At 35.3% G+C, this 13,845-nt stretch overlaps 2 protein-coding genes across 2 annotated transcripts; one reads left to right on the forward strand and one right to left on the reverse strand.

Annotated features, from left to right (window-relative positions):
• The first annotated feature begins 892 nt into the window (after positions 1-892).
• Positions 893-8,206, forward strand: LOC145583173 (DEAD-box ATP-dependent RNA helicase 37-like). The gene is made up of 7 exons (XM_081640345.1): positions 893-1,167; positions 1,529-2,316; positions 2,443-2,526; positions 4,962-5,204; positions 6,182-6,349; positions 6,506-6,619; positions 7,307-8,206. The coding sequence occupies exons 2-7, from the start codon at positions 1,561-1,563 to the stop codon at positions 7,805-7,807; spliced, it is 1,866 nt and encodes a 621-aa protein (XP_081496471.1). The 5' UTR covers positions 893-1,167; positions 1,529-1,560; the 3' UTR covers positions 7,808-8,206.
• A 2,775-nt stretch (positions 8,207-10,981) lies between these two features.
• LOC145582273 (protein WHAT'S THIS FACTOR 9, mitochondrial-like) lies at positions 10,982-13,346 on the reverse strand. Its single transcript, XM_081639282.1, has one exon. The coding sequence runs from the start codon at positions 13,156-13,158 to the stop codon at positions 11,839-11,841; it is 1,320 nt and encodes a 439-aa protein (XP_081495408.1). The 5' UTR covers positions 13,159-13,346; the 3' UTR covers positions 10,982-11,838.
• Between the last annotated feature and the right edge of the window lie 499 nt (positions 13,347-13,845).

The raw sequence follows: 13,845 nt of genomic DNA on the forward strand, positions 1-13,845 counted from the left end.
GAATTGTTGTTGTTGGATTTTTTTTTCCCGGCCACCGTATTGATATTATGCCACCCACCACAATTTGAGTTAAGAGAAAGAGAAGAGGGTATATTGTGGAGTTTTAATGGTCATAGTTATGTAAATTGGAAGATGAAGAAATTAGGAAGTATATGGGATGATAAAATATAAGTCTGATAAAACAAGTCCTTGAATAGTTGAATGACTTGAAGAATAACGATTCAGGTTCATACAATATTTAAAATAATCATACAAGATGTGGGCCCAATGAAAGGAGGGGCTCTAGTCGTTGCTTAGTGAGCTCCCCTTATAACCAGCCCTATCATCAATAATATCTTTTTATGTTGCTCCATCTATATACTCGCATGACTTAGAGGTTACCTTTTTTCTCATTTTTTATTGATGAAATACATGTTTTGCGTGTATGACAAATTTGTCAATGTGTTGTACTAAAATAATTCATATTAGACATGTGAACTCATCCATGCCCGAACATTTCAAGCACTAGGTTGAAATCATTCATGTGAACAATAATGGTCTTCAATTTTTCTTCCCACTCTAATACACCGCCAACATAATGTACACCTATTTCACCGCCACACCTTGTACTGACTTGAATTTAAAAAACATAAATCGTGATAATTTACTTCGAGTGGCCAAACAACTCAATTAAAATAAATCCTCCCATATATGAAGTTGTATTTTACAAAGAATTTGCCAAAATTTAACACTTTTAAAAAAACATTCAACTTTTATGTACAAATTTATCATTCAATTTCAATCTAATTGGTTTCAAAAAAAAAAAAAAAAAAAAATTTTTTTTTTTTGGGAAAAGAGGAAGAGCTGAAAAAACGACACCCATCAAAAGTTCAACCTGGGCTGAGAAAGAGAGAGAAAGGGCGATGAGAGAGTCCGCCGTTCACCTTATAATTAGGACACCCACCCGCACTGTTTACCCATTTTTTCTTTCCTCATCACTTTAGAGAGAGAAACCCAAACCTTTTTCGTTTTCAGATTTTTAGAGAGAGAATTCCTCACATACACAATCATTCTCATAGATCTATCTATATCTTCGTTTTCAGATATTTTCGCTTTTTTTTTTCTGATCTATTCTTTCAAAAATACAAATTAGGGTTTCTTCGTTTTTTCGTTTTCCCCCTTTTTAAGGTTCGTCTTTTCCTCCTCTTCTTCTTCCTTTTAGCTTAGATTTGACTCTACTGTTTTCGGATTCAACTGCATTTTCTGCTTCGTTATTGGTTTGATTCTGTTTTTGTTGATTTTCGTCGTGTATTGTTGTTGCCCAGATGAAGTTGTACTGCATGTCGTATTAATTTGTTTGTATTTTTATTGATTTTTGATTGTTTGTGCTATTTTTGTTTTTCGTCATTGATTTTTGTTGTAAATTTAGGTTTTTTTGGCTGTTAATTGCGTAATTTATATTTATTAGGGTTTCAGAGCGGCGAATTTGATTTTTTTGGTTTTTCTAATTGTAATGGTTGGTATTGATTGTTTTGGGGATTGCTGATAGGTTTATCTTGGTATTGAAAGTCAATTTGTATCATGAGAACTTCATGGGCGGATTCTGTGGCGGCAGCCGAGAATGAAAATGGAGGTACCGGTGGTACTGCTAGGCCGACCAAGGCTACCTATGTACCGCCACATCTTCGTAACAGGCCGCCATCGGCAGACTCGTCTGCTGCCCCGCCACAAGCTGCACTACCTCAGGTTAATGATAGGCCTGTCTTAGCTGGCCCGCCTGGTGGACGTTGGGCAGGTGGTAGACCCGACTTTGTTCGTGGAGGTGGCGGCGGTGGAGGAGGTGGTTATGGTGGTGGTCGAGGAGGTGGAGCTGGATGGAATAACCGGGGTGGAGGTTGGGACCGTAGGGAGCGCGAAGTTAATCCTTTTGCTAATGATGTTGACGATGAACCGGAGCAGGTGTTTGGTGAGCCGGAGAATACCGGCATCAACTTTGATGCTTATGAGGATATCCCTGTGGAAACTAGTGGGGATAATGTGCCACCCCCTGTAAATACATTTGCAGACATAGACCTTGGAAATGAGCTAAATGCAAACATTAGAAGATGCAAATATGTGAAGCCTACGCCAGTTCAACGCCATGCTATTCCAATTTCCCTTGCTGGACGGGATTTGATGGCATGTGCTCAGACTGGTTCCGGAAAAACTGCAGCTTTTTGCTTTCCTATCATTAGTGGTATTATGAAGAGTCAGCAGACAGCTCCGAAACCTCGTGGATTTCGTACTGTCTTTCCACTTGCTCTTATTCTATCTCCAACTAGGGAGTTGTCAGTGCAGGTAAGACTTTGGTTCTTGTGGATTATCTTTAACTTGATTCTTAAGGCTTTAATATTAGGTGCTATTGGCTTATTTTTCAATGCATAGTTATTCTCTGAATTTGTTGTGGTTAATGGATTATTGTAGATAAATGAGGAAGCTAAGAAATTTGCATACCAAACTGGTGTCAGGGTGGTGGTAGCATATGGAGGAGCACCAATCAGTCAACAGGTTTTTGTTTCTCTATATACTTTGTACTCTTCTTATAACAATTTCCACTTCTTTCTTTCTCACCCTTTATGACCATGGCTTATTTCTGAAGATATGGACTTTGTAGCATCTTTACTAATCTTGATTCCTTGTTATTAGCATCAATACTTAGTTCATTGTAATAATAGTGCTCGTTTCTTTTCCTTTTTTTTTTCCATGAGAATCAAGGGTAGTGGAGAGTTTAATATTTTAAATTTAGAGGTATTTTATATGGAATAAATAATAAAAAATATAAATAAATACATTTAATGAAGCTTTGGATATAGGGGTAGTTTATATGTAAAAGGTAGAAAAGTGAATTATGGCACAATTATGTTTGGGACAGATAAAGAAGTTGGTGTATTATGGTAAATTATGTGCAACAAAAATAAAAGTTTGCGAACTTGCACAACATTTTGGAACACCCAAAATGGAATACAGACACTATAATTTGGGACGGAGGGAGTATGATTTTGAGATACCTTGGATGGTATATTTGGCATCTTCACTCGTATATATGATTTTGCTTTGAATTCATTAAAAGTTGGATGTGGGGCTAATTTGCTAAAGATGAGTTGCAATAATGTGAAATAGCTTGTAGTTGTGTAATTGAATCTGTAGTTCTGTACTTACCTGTTCGCATGGTATCACTTTTACTTTTTTTTTGAGTTGGATTGAAGGGGGTGGTGGGGTCAATTTGTTGGCAAAGGTCTCAGGAAGTTTTGCTGACATTCCCCACCCCGCCTGCTCCTGCCCTGGCTCTAAAGTCCTTAGAACGTTTACAGCAGAAAATTTTGTTTCATAAATTGACATTGTACAGTTTTTGGTTCTAAAATTTATGATGAAGTTTCTCATGTTTCCTATTGCTAGTTATGTATTTAATTGACACAACTTGCAGCTCTCACACATGCTACCTAGCTAGAAAATCTATGTGCTGGCATTTTTTTAGAAAAATGACTATTAATGTTGTAGGATTATAGGATTTGATGTTCTCTTGACTAAGTAGAATCTTATTTTTCCGTTTTCCTTTTTTTTTTTTTTTTTTTTTTTTTACTATATTTATAAATTCTTGACCATCTGCTTTATAAATTGTGTTGATTATACTCTAGTATTAGTTGGATTTAGGTTACTAATTATTGTGGTCTTAATACTATTAATGAGGAAATTTGGTCGTTTAGGTTGGATTTGGGTTGTTTCTGTTTGGGTTGGCCTTATTCGGTTCTAAGCTGATAGGTTTATCATGATGAAAGAATCTCTATTAGACCCATCAATTGATGCGTTGGTTCTTGTTATTATTGTCACATTCTATGCCAGCTATATAGTTAAGCCCCGTTCACTTCACCTGTTTTTGCTGAACAAAAATTATTTTTACTCAACTGAAATTATTTTTGTTGAAGTTAAAATATTTTTATTGAAATGAAATTAATTTTGCTGAACTGAAATTAATTTTGCTGATTTTCTATTATATTTCTTCTTTATAAATACTGAATTTTAGTGAACTGAAATTAATTTTATCGAATTGAAATTATTTTTACTTAATATTATTTTTTCAAGGTGAAGTGAAGAGGCCTTAGTGCTTAGTAGATTTCTATTGACTGTGGTAGTGCATTGTTCGAGTAATACCATTCAACAACCTACCTTAAGGAACTTTCGGTGATTAGTGGGTTGTGCTTCATGAATTATTGTCTCATTGCGTGTGTAGCAGCACAGTGAATAATCTGCTGCAAATTGATGTAATGTGTTGTTTGAATTCTACTCTATCTAAACCAACCTAGCCTTGCATAATTTGGGTGTTTGTTGGGCCGTGCTTTGTGTGTTCTTGTTGTAAGTTAGAGAATCAATAATTCCACTGGAGGGATGTCAATTAAGCTTCAAGCTCATGATTAGCTGACTTTTCTCATGAAAGTAGTGCAGTGGACTGGAGGCAATGTAGTTTTCATTGGTTTATTATAAAATTTAACATGTGTAGTAGAACACGGAAATTTTAGCTCAGTCCAATTCGTGGTATGCTACTATACTTATGTACGTGGAACCGGTTCTGCATCAGAATTAGCTACCTCTTGTAAAACTAGCCTAAAAGTCTTCAATTTGTATGCTTTGGATTGTATTTGCGGGGGTGGGGTGGGGATTAGCCAGTTAGCGAAGTAGGCAACACTGTCTGAGTTTCTACTTTCTCATCTTTGCAATTAAATTAAGTCAGTCTTTTAATCTTAAAAGTATATTCATTTGACATCCTGAAGGCTTGAATATCAAGCAATGTTATTCATTCAAGCAATGTTATCCTCCTTGTGACTTTGTTAGTTGGCTAGCCTTGGTTTTCTTTTTAATAGTTTATAGTGTGTATTTTTTGTGTTAAATGCTTTTACAATTTTTATACAGGGCCTCTTTTTTTTAATGGGTGCTGTGGTTCTTTACAGTTGCGAGAGCTTGAAAGAGGAGTTGATATTCTTGTTGCTACCCCTGGAAGACTGGTAGATTTACTAGAGAGGGCTAGAGTGTCACTTGAAATGATTAAATACCTGGCGCTTGATGAGGCTGATAGAATGCTCGATATGGGATTTGAGCCCCAAATTAGAAAGATAGTTGAACAGACAGATATGCCACCCCGAGGTGTTAGACAGACTATGCTGTTCAGTGCAACTTTCCCAAAGGAAATACAGGTGAAGTTCTCTTTTACCATTCTTGGAACTCCCCCTCTCTCAAACCTTCCTATAAGAAAGTTATTATGGTGTTTGTTTAGCTGCTGTTGCTAGTTCAGTGAGCACCTTCCTTTGTCATGTAATATGAGAGCATGTCAGGCCCCTACAAAAACTGTATAAATTCACATCGGAACATATATGGGCCTTTCTGCTTAGTTCTTCTGAATTTTGAATGTTATTTAAGATCCTCTCCGCCTTAAAGTATCTTGTTGGATAATAATGCTAAACATTGTTTTAGTTAGTGATAAGAGTGCCATGTGAGATGCGACTCCCTGTTTCTTAATTTTAAAAACTGATGAATTCTTTTTGTTCATCCCATTTAGAATTATAGCACTATTCATAAGATGAGAGAATCTTCTATATTACTCTCAATATGTAAAACATAAAATAGTCTTGTTGGGTCTTATTTGATTTGCCTCAATGAGTAGTTTATTAATTATAACTGTTTTATATATATATATATATATATATATATATATATATATATATATATATATATATATATATATATATATATATATATATATATGGAACTAAAGATATTTATGATCAAAGTAATGCATTGTGCACAATCAAAATGGGAAGAACATTTGGGATTCGAGGGAGTTGTACTCTTCTTTTAGGGTTCCTTCACTAAAGAAGTTGCATCATGTTTAATGCAATTAAAAAATGTTTCAATTACGGTCAATTACTTCATGGAGGGGAGTGGGTTGTACAAGTGAAGATTGATATTTTTGTTTCAACCCAAAGATGAATCATTGTCTCGTCAATGTTGTATTATGTCTTTTTCTCTTTGATCTTATATGGTTGTCCTACTTCGGAAATGATAGGAACCTACCTTGTCACAGCAATCTTTCCGTTTCATTTTAATCTGCAGGCATTTGTTTTGTTTGCTCACAAATTACTGATATTCCTTGCTAAATTTCTTCAATATGCAGAGGCTGGCATCTGACTTTCTGTCCAATTACATTTTCCTTGCTGTTGGAAGGGTGGGGTCAAGTACTGATTTGATTGTTCAGAGGGTTGAGTTTGTGCATGAGTCTGATAAGAGGAGCCATTTGATGGATCTTATTCACGCACAGAGAGCAAATGGAGTGCAGGGGAAGGTTTGTTTTTTGAATTTAAATATGTTTGTGCCCATATCTGGTGAGAGTGGTGACACTTTTAGTGATAGGTGCATATATTTATAGTAACTACTTTAGATGTTCAATTTTTCTGTTGGTTTTTTGAATAATACATGTTTTTTCTTGTTGATAATGCAGCAAGCATTGACCCTTGTTTTTGTGGAGACTAAGAAAGGTGCTGATGCATTGGAGCATTGGTTGGGTATTAATGGCTTCCCAGCAACTAGTATCCATGGTGATCGAACACAGCAGGTGAGTGTTTTAAAGTTTGACGTCAGCTACGGATATTATTTCTAGTTGGTTTGTTCTTATATAATATACTTTCTGTATACTGTTGTTCTGAAGTATGTTAAAGATATTGATATATCTGCCTTCTGTGGTGTGTTATTTAGCTTTGAGTTGATATTTTATGCTGCATTTTGCTTGTTTGACTAGGGCTTTTCCTTCATGAGGGACTTTGATCAGTGATGCTTTAAGATCTGAGCGTTTTCTTATTGGCGAGATTAGATATATACAAGTACTAGTGAACGTCAAACCTATTGTATAAAAACTTCATAGCAACTTTCTAAAGTGCGTAGTATTATATGTTTTAATTTTTTACGAGGACATCTATGTTTTATTCTCATGTGACATTAAAATGGCTTGAGAAGTACATGGTGGGAAATCATATTTTGAGACCAAGACAACTTTCCTCTTTTGGAATCTCCCTTGTGGGAAATGATTTTTGCTTGGTTTTTGAAAGAAAACGCTTTGTAAATTGATAAGAACCGAACTTTGGGGACCAGATATGCTTTTATTTTGCCTAATTCCTGCCAGATGGTCCTTTGATAACTGTCTCTTGAGTCTTTTATTTAGTGCTTTTGTTTAAACGTTTTTCAGTGCCATGAATTGTCATGTCCAATTTGTTAACAAGGATTTTATCCTTCTGTTTCTTTTCAGGAAAGAGAACTTGCATTGAGGTCATTTAAAAGTGGAAATACTCCTATTCTGGTCGCAACTGATGTGGCAGCTCGAGGTCTTGATATTCCTCATGTCGCACATGTGATCAACTTTGATCTCCCAAATGACATCGATGATTACGTCCATCGGATTGGACGAACAGGACGAGCTGGGAAAAGTGGATTGGCTACAGCTTTTTTCAATGAAAATAATCAGTCGCTAGCTAGACCGCTTGCTGAGCTGATGCAAGAAGCAAACCAGGAAATTCCTGATTGGTTGGTTCGTTATGCATCACGTGCATCCTATGGTGGAGGCAGAAACAGGCGAGCTGGGGGTGGTCGCTTTGGAGGTCGTGACTTTAGGAGGGATGGTGGCGGCTTCAACAGAGGTGGTGGAGGCTCTGATTACTATGGTGGGAGCAACAGTGGCGGGAGTCACTATGGTGGTGGCGGCGGTGGTGGAGGTGGCTATAATCCTGGTGCATCTAGTGCCTGGGATTAACCTTGCTAGCTGTATCAATGTTGAATTCTCTCACCTCCTGGTATATACGCATGATTTTGTGGTAATTTGTTCTTGTGTTCGCTCAAAGTGCTGGAATTGAAATTTTTATAGGCTTGGGGCGTCAAGCAACGCGGGTTTGTAGAACCCCATATTTAGTCTGTCAGAGTTAGATGTGTGATATTCACTAGGGATTGTTATACACTAACATCTTAGGCTATTGCTGGTTTATGCCATCAAGCTTAGGGCTTTCCTTCCATTTCTTGTAATGTTCTTGCTAGGGCTGTCTCTTGGGGTTGGATATATTGGGGAGGTGAAAATATGAGGAAAGTACTGCTTTTTTGCCGTTGGTTCTCAATTGGGCACTATTTACTTCAGCTTCGTGACCCTCTTTTTTCTTTTCTTGTTAGTTTCAGTATGAAAAATTACTACTACACTATTGTATAAATTCTAGCAGGAAATAAATACTCAACGTTTTTCTGCAGAAGTAGCTTTGGCTGACGTTTTTCTGCAAAATGATCACTCCCCATGAACATTATAATGTGAGGGATAAGTGGCAAGGGAGTACATTGAAGATTCGGGGTGTATGTATATATACAGATGGATTTCAGTGTTTAAGGGGTTAGGGTCTGTGAAGAAGGTAGTAATTTATGTAAATGAAAATTTTCGTAAACTTTCTTCGTACTGGGCATTAGCCTATTAGTTGGGATGAATATTAGGAAAGAGTTGCCATCTTTTACTCGATTTTGTATCATTACAATTTAGAGATAGCGAAGTTGAAAACTCGTGGGCATATCTATCAGATTTACTCTAATAGATTGATTTTTTTTTTTTTTTTTTTTTTTTTTTTTTTTTTTTTTTTTTTTTTTTAAATGTGTGCGTTCAGTTGATGCTTTTGCCAGCCGCAATTAGAATAGCACTCTCTAATTAGCCTTACCCTGGATATCTAAATTTAGGTAGTCATTTAAATAGTGCATATAACATCTACTTTGTATATCGGTACATTAAAGGTTTTTTGTTGCTAGCCTCTAGGTAGTCAATTAGAATAGCGCTCTCTAATTAGCTTTACCCTGGATATCTAAATTTAAGTAGTCATTTGAATAGTGCATATAACATCTATATTGGTACAATTAAAGTTTTGCATCTTTGCTATGGTGGTCAATTTTGTTGCTAGCCTCCAGGTAGTCATTTTTGCTATTGTGGTCATTAAAGTTTTGCATCTTTGCTATTTATAAACGTTTTTAGAAAAGGGATGTGCTTGAGGTAATTAGAACCTTTACTTGAAAATCCAAGGGAAAGAAGCCATTCAAGATGCTTTTTTTTTATTTTTATTTTTTATTTTTTTGGGTTGAAATTTTATAAGGGCAAGTAATGTAGACAATTTTTTTTGCTTTAGGGTATTTATAGCTACTACTTCACCCTGATTCTCAATTTCTCATAAAAAAGAGTAAGGCCCTGTTCACTTCACCTTATTTTTGCTCAATTGAAATTGTTTTTACTAAACTAAAATTATTTTTGTTGAACTTAAATTATTTATACCGAACTGAAATTATTTTTACTGAATTTCTATTATATTTCTCCTTTAAAGTTATTGATTTTTACTGAACAAAAATTATTTTTATTGAACTGAAATTATTTTTACTGAAACATATTATATTTGCTGAACTTAAATTATTTTTACTGAACTTAAATTAATTTTACTGAATTGAAATTATTTTTGCTGAATTGAAATTATTTTTACTGGTTTTCAATTATAATTCTTCTTTAACATAACTGAATTTTACTGAACTGAACTTATTTTTTTTACTTCTATATGCCTTAGAGACTACATGTATTTCTTACTTCTTTTTTTTTTTTTTTTTTTTTTTTTTTTTTTTTTTTATAGAAATTTATATTTAAGGGGCGTGAAAGTTGAAAGAAAATAAATATTCTTAAAGAGAAGGCAAGAGAAGCCCCAAAAAAAATCTTGAAAAAAAAGGAAAATAATGACATGTCTTCAAGATATTAAATTTTAGTGTAATTTAACTTGAGAAATTCAAGTTTATCTCCTAGATAAACATGATAAGAATATTCCAGGGTACTTTCGTAAAAATGCAGTAAAACTAGGATTATTTATGTAAATTTGACATTAACTGAAAATTCAACTCCGTCAAATGTTGTTTGTCACTTTGGTAAACAATTGTTTCAGAAAAAATCATCAAAATGTAATTTTCGTCAACAAATTCTGTCAACAATCATCGGTGTTGCACGGTGGTGATGGTAGAAATGGTGGTTATGGGGTTTGTTCTTCTTCTTCTCTCTCCTCATCTACATTTTCTTATGTTTTCATGGCGGAATGGCTGCCCGATTTAGCCGCAAAGCGGCAGTTAGGTGATGCTTTCCCTAAAGGGTTTGTATCGCCCTACTTTACACACTTTGCTATTAGAGTTTCTATTTGTTCGGCCGGCCGGGCTACAGCCGCGAAGCGGAGTCATGGAGTTGGTTTGTGGCGGAATTGTTGGCGGTGGAACACGAGCCTCTTTGACAGTGGTGGTTGTGATGGATTTTGGAGAGGAAAGGTGAAGGTCGGGGGGAATGGCGTCATCTTCTTCCACTTCGAGCTCTTCCATGGCTTCATACTAATAACGACATGCCTTCAAAAAGTTCACACTATTAAGTCAGTGGGTCTTTAATCTTTTTTAACTTTTTCCTTTTTATTTTCAGATTTAATATTATTTTATATAACTTACACAATTTTATATGCATTTATTTACCAATATGCCATGGAATTTACCAATTTTGTTTATCTAGCAGATAAATGGAGTTCTCCCCATTTAACTCGATTTCTTTATTAATGTATTCTTCAAAAAATTAAAAAAAAAAAAAAAAATCAAATGTTAATACTACGTATGTTAACTTTTGTTAGATTCGTCAAATAAGATCAAATTTTTACAAGTTAAACTAAAACAAAGTATAGAATTACATATATTTATGGTCAAAGTTGTACCTTCACATATATATCGGTTAAAATGATAAACTTATTTACACACGGTGGAAGTATTGCTCATTCACTTCACTCTAACCACTGTTCATTACTTATACATGATGAACAACATAATTATAATGAGTAACAAAAATATAATAGTTCATAAAGCTTTACTGGTCCAGCAAGAAGTTGAAAATACCATGAAACTGCATGGTTAATGTCAATTATCACATGCCTATAATTTGTCTAATACTTGTATTACACTAGTATCCCGGGTTCATCTCCCTACTTCAAGTGTGTTACGATAGGCAGAAAAGGAGTAACATTAACCTTCAGATTGCAGTGCAATTCTTACATGGACACATGGGGTATCCTGAAAACTAAGTAGTAAATGGCATAGTAAAACCATGCTTTACAGCCAAAAAAAACTATAGAATACTCATTAATACATAGGAGTTAGCCAAATTGGACTACTGTTTTATGGATACAGCAGTTTGAAGAGCTAAAATTATTGCCCAATGCCTCTGCTTAAATGTCAATCTTCGGCAGATGGAGGGATCTGATGTGAACGCAATAAGAGATGGTAATCAGATATGCACTGGTGCTCAACAATGAATAAAGTGCATAAAAATAGAACTTCTGTGCTCAGTTTATTCCTCAGAGAGTCGGAGATTGTAATATTGGTTAACCACAAATCTAACAATGTCTCATTTTGGAGTACAAACATTGATCAGAAAATGGGTCAGTATCAGGCAGTCTGAAGCAGGATGAATCTACTTTATACAACGTGACCAAGCACACAAGCAGGGTACACATCTTCTAGCCACCAAGCAGAAGAACATTAGTGTATCGGTGTATCCTACAGACTGCAATAGAAAATAGGTAGAGATGGTGAACATTTCTGTAGTGATGAAGCTAGTAAATAAAACTCCCCGGACAACTGCAAGCTTAACGAACCAAAAGATGATAAGTTGACGTATAATATGTCACATTTCTTCATTACCGGTTTTCTAACTCGAGTCCTAAATGTATGATAACTAAAGTAGCAAAAACTAATGCTTGCAATCAGCTACTCATCAGATTCTTCCTCCAAACTGGATGTTTCCTCTTCCCAACATTCTTCTTCCATCTCATGCTCCTCCCCTTCCATATTTTCATAGTCTTCTGATTCTTCTCCATTTCCATCTCCAGCATTATCCAGCAAGCAGTCCTGTGGCGACAAAAAGTTCACACCTTTACCACGATGAAGTAGCCCCGTTCTCATCACATGGTAAAACTTATCCCTGATACGGACCAGTGGATGAGGATCAAGTAATCTACCCTTTCGATACCCTTCTTTCAGAGTAACAGTGGTTGTTTTACACTTCAAAGACAGATAGAAAATCCCCGGATACCTAGTAAAAATCCTAGTAAACCTATGAGGAAGATTCAATTCCTCTCTCAAACTTCTCAAATAATTCCTCTTAGTCTTCTTATGTATAGTCATGCTCAAAAACTCATGCAACAACCCAACAATACGTTTCTCCATAAGCTCGCTCGTAGGATCGAGCCTCATAGAATCCTCATAAGGCGATACATATGGCAACTTCTGAAACTCCTCCATCCAAGCCTTAACCTTCTTTTGATACCCATACCCCTTTGGAAAGCTCATTGCAAATGCTAAAGCGGTTTGCCCCTTCTTAAACTCCCTATAATCATTCCCTAATTCAATCCTCTCCTCACTACTCTTTTCCAATGCAGAAACAGCAAATTCTTCCCTCCATTCTACAAGACTCAAAAAGGGTAACCCATTATTCCCCTTTAAAACCCTAAAATGATTCGGGTACTTCGAAACAATCAATTTCTCAAAATTATCCGGTAACCCTAAATCCCATTTTAAAGGATAAATCGATTGCAATGGCGCCCCCTTAGATTTCGTTATCATAAGCAATTTACATAGCCTTTCAACAATACCCAATTCATCATTTTCATAAACTAAGTGTTCTTGTTGATCTAATGTAACAGCAAAATCAGTAAGCTTAAAGCAGGGCAAATTAGGGTAACGAGAATGAGGAAATTCATGAAAAAGAGTAGGATACCTTCGAAGAAATCGAAGAACAGGGACAGTAAGACCTAGAAGCTTCTGCCAATCGGAGACTGTTCGGGCAGTAATGAAGGAAGTTGGAGAGCGTTTAATGGCGTCTTTGAGAAGCATTGCAGCTTTGAGATCGGTCTCTTTGTCGATTATATGGTCGATGGTTTTGTTCTTGACCCATTTTAGGCGAACTTTGGTGATGTTCCGCCATTGTTGGTGGTTGAAGAAGGTGGAGGAAGCGGAGGAGGTGGTGGTGGAAAGGGAGAGGCAGTGGGATTTGAGAAGAGAGATGAGAGTTTGAGGGTTGAAAAGCATTTAGTTGGCAAGTCAAGTGAGAGTTTGTTGTCAAATGATGGGGAAAAAAAATTGTTAAATTGAAGAGGGCAAGAGCAGAATTGAGGCCGAACCGCCTAAGCGAGGGTTGTTCACCGTTTCAAGACTAGTAGCTAGATTAAATTGAATTGGATCAGATTGAAGATTGAGGATTTGGAATTTAAGATTTGAATATTGGATCGATTTTGCTACAATATTACTTTACCAATCCAAAATACAGACTGAATTAATATGGATCTGTGTTTAAAACAAAAAATGTTTTTAAAATAATTTTTTAATAATAATATGGAAAATAAAATAAAAAGCAGATAAAAAAAAAAAAAAAAACTCCTTAACTACTTTATAATCACTTAACTCGTATTTTGGCTCAGACAATGATCGGGCAATACATAATTCAATCTTTTCTTAAATAAAATTTATCTTTTACATTGCCCATTTAGATAGCTTAACAAAGCTTTATTAGTTTCTAATTAATAAAAATCAAATTTTTTTTTCTTTTACATTATTGTTCACTATGTTTTTAATTTTCTTTGCAAAAAAAATTTAAAAAAAAAAAAAAGAAATATGAGATAGTTTGTGAAACTCGAGCACACAATCTATAAACACGTAAACTTCCTTTTGAAATGTTTTTCTAATACTCGTATACAAGTATAAATATAGATGTTTATA

This window comes from Chenopodium album, chromosome 15, assembly GCF_948465745.1.
Source record: "Chenopodium album chromosome 15, dcCheAlbu1.1, whole genome shotgun sequence".
NCBI classification, from domain to species: domain Eukaryota; kingdom Viridiplantae; phylum Streptophyta; class Magnoliopsida; order Caryophyllales; family Amaranthaceae; genus Chenopodium; species Chenopodium album.

Coding starts and splice junctions, on each gene's coding strand:
- LOC145583173 (XM_081640345.1), top strand. CDS start 1,561: ATGAGAACTTCATGGGCGGATTCTGTGGCGGCAGCCGAGAATGAAAAT. Junction 2,527..4,961: donor GAGCACCAATCAGTCAACAG/GTTTTTGTTTCT, acceptor GGTTCTTTACAG/TTGCGAGAGCTTGAAAGAGG. Junction 6,620..7,306: donor ATGGTGATCGAACACAGCAG/GTGAGTGTTTTA, acceptor GTTTCTTTTCAG/GAAAGAGAACTTGCATTGAG.
- LOC145582273 (XM_081639282.1), bottom strand. CDS start 13,158: ATGCTTTTCAACCCTCAAACTCTCATCTCTCTTCTCAAATCCCACTGC.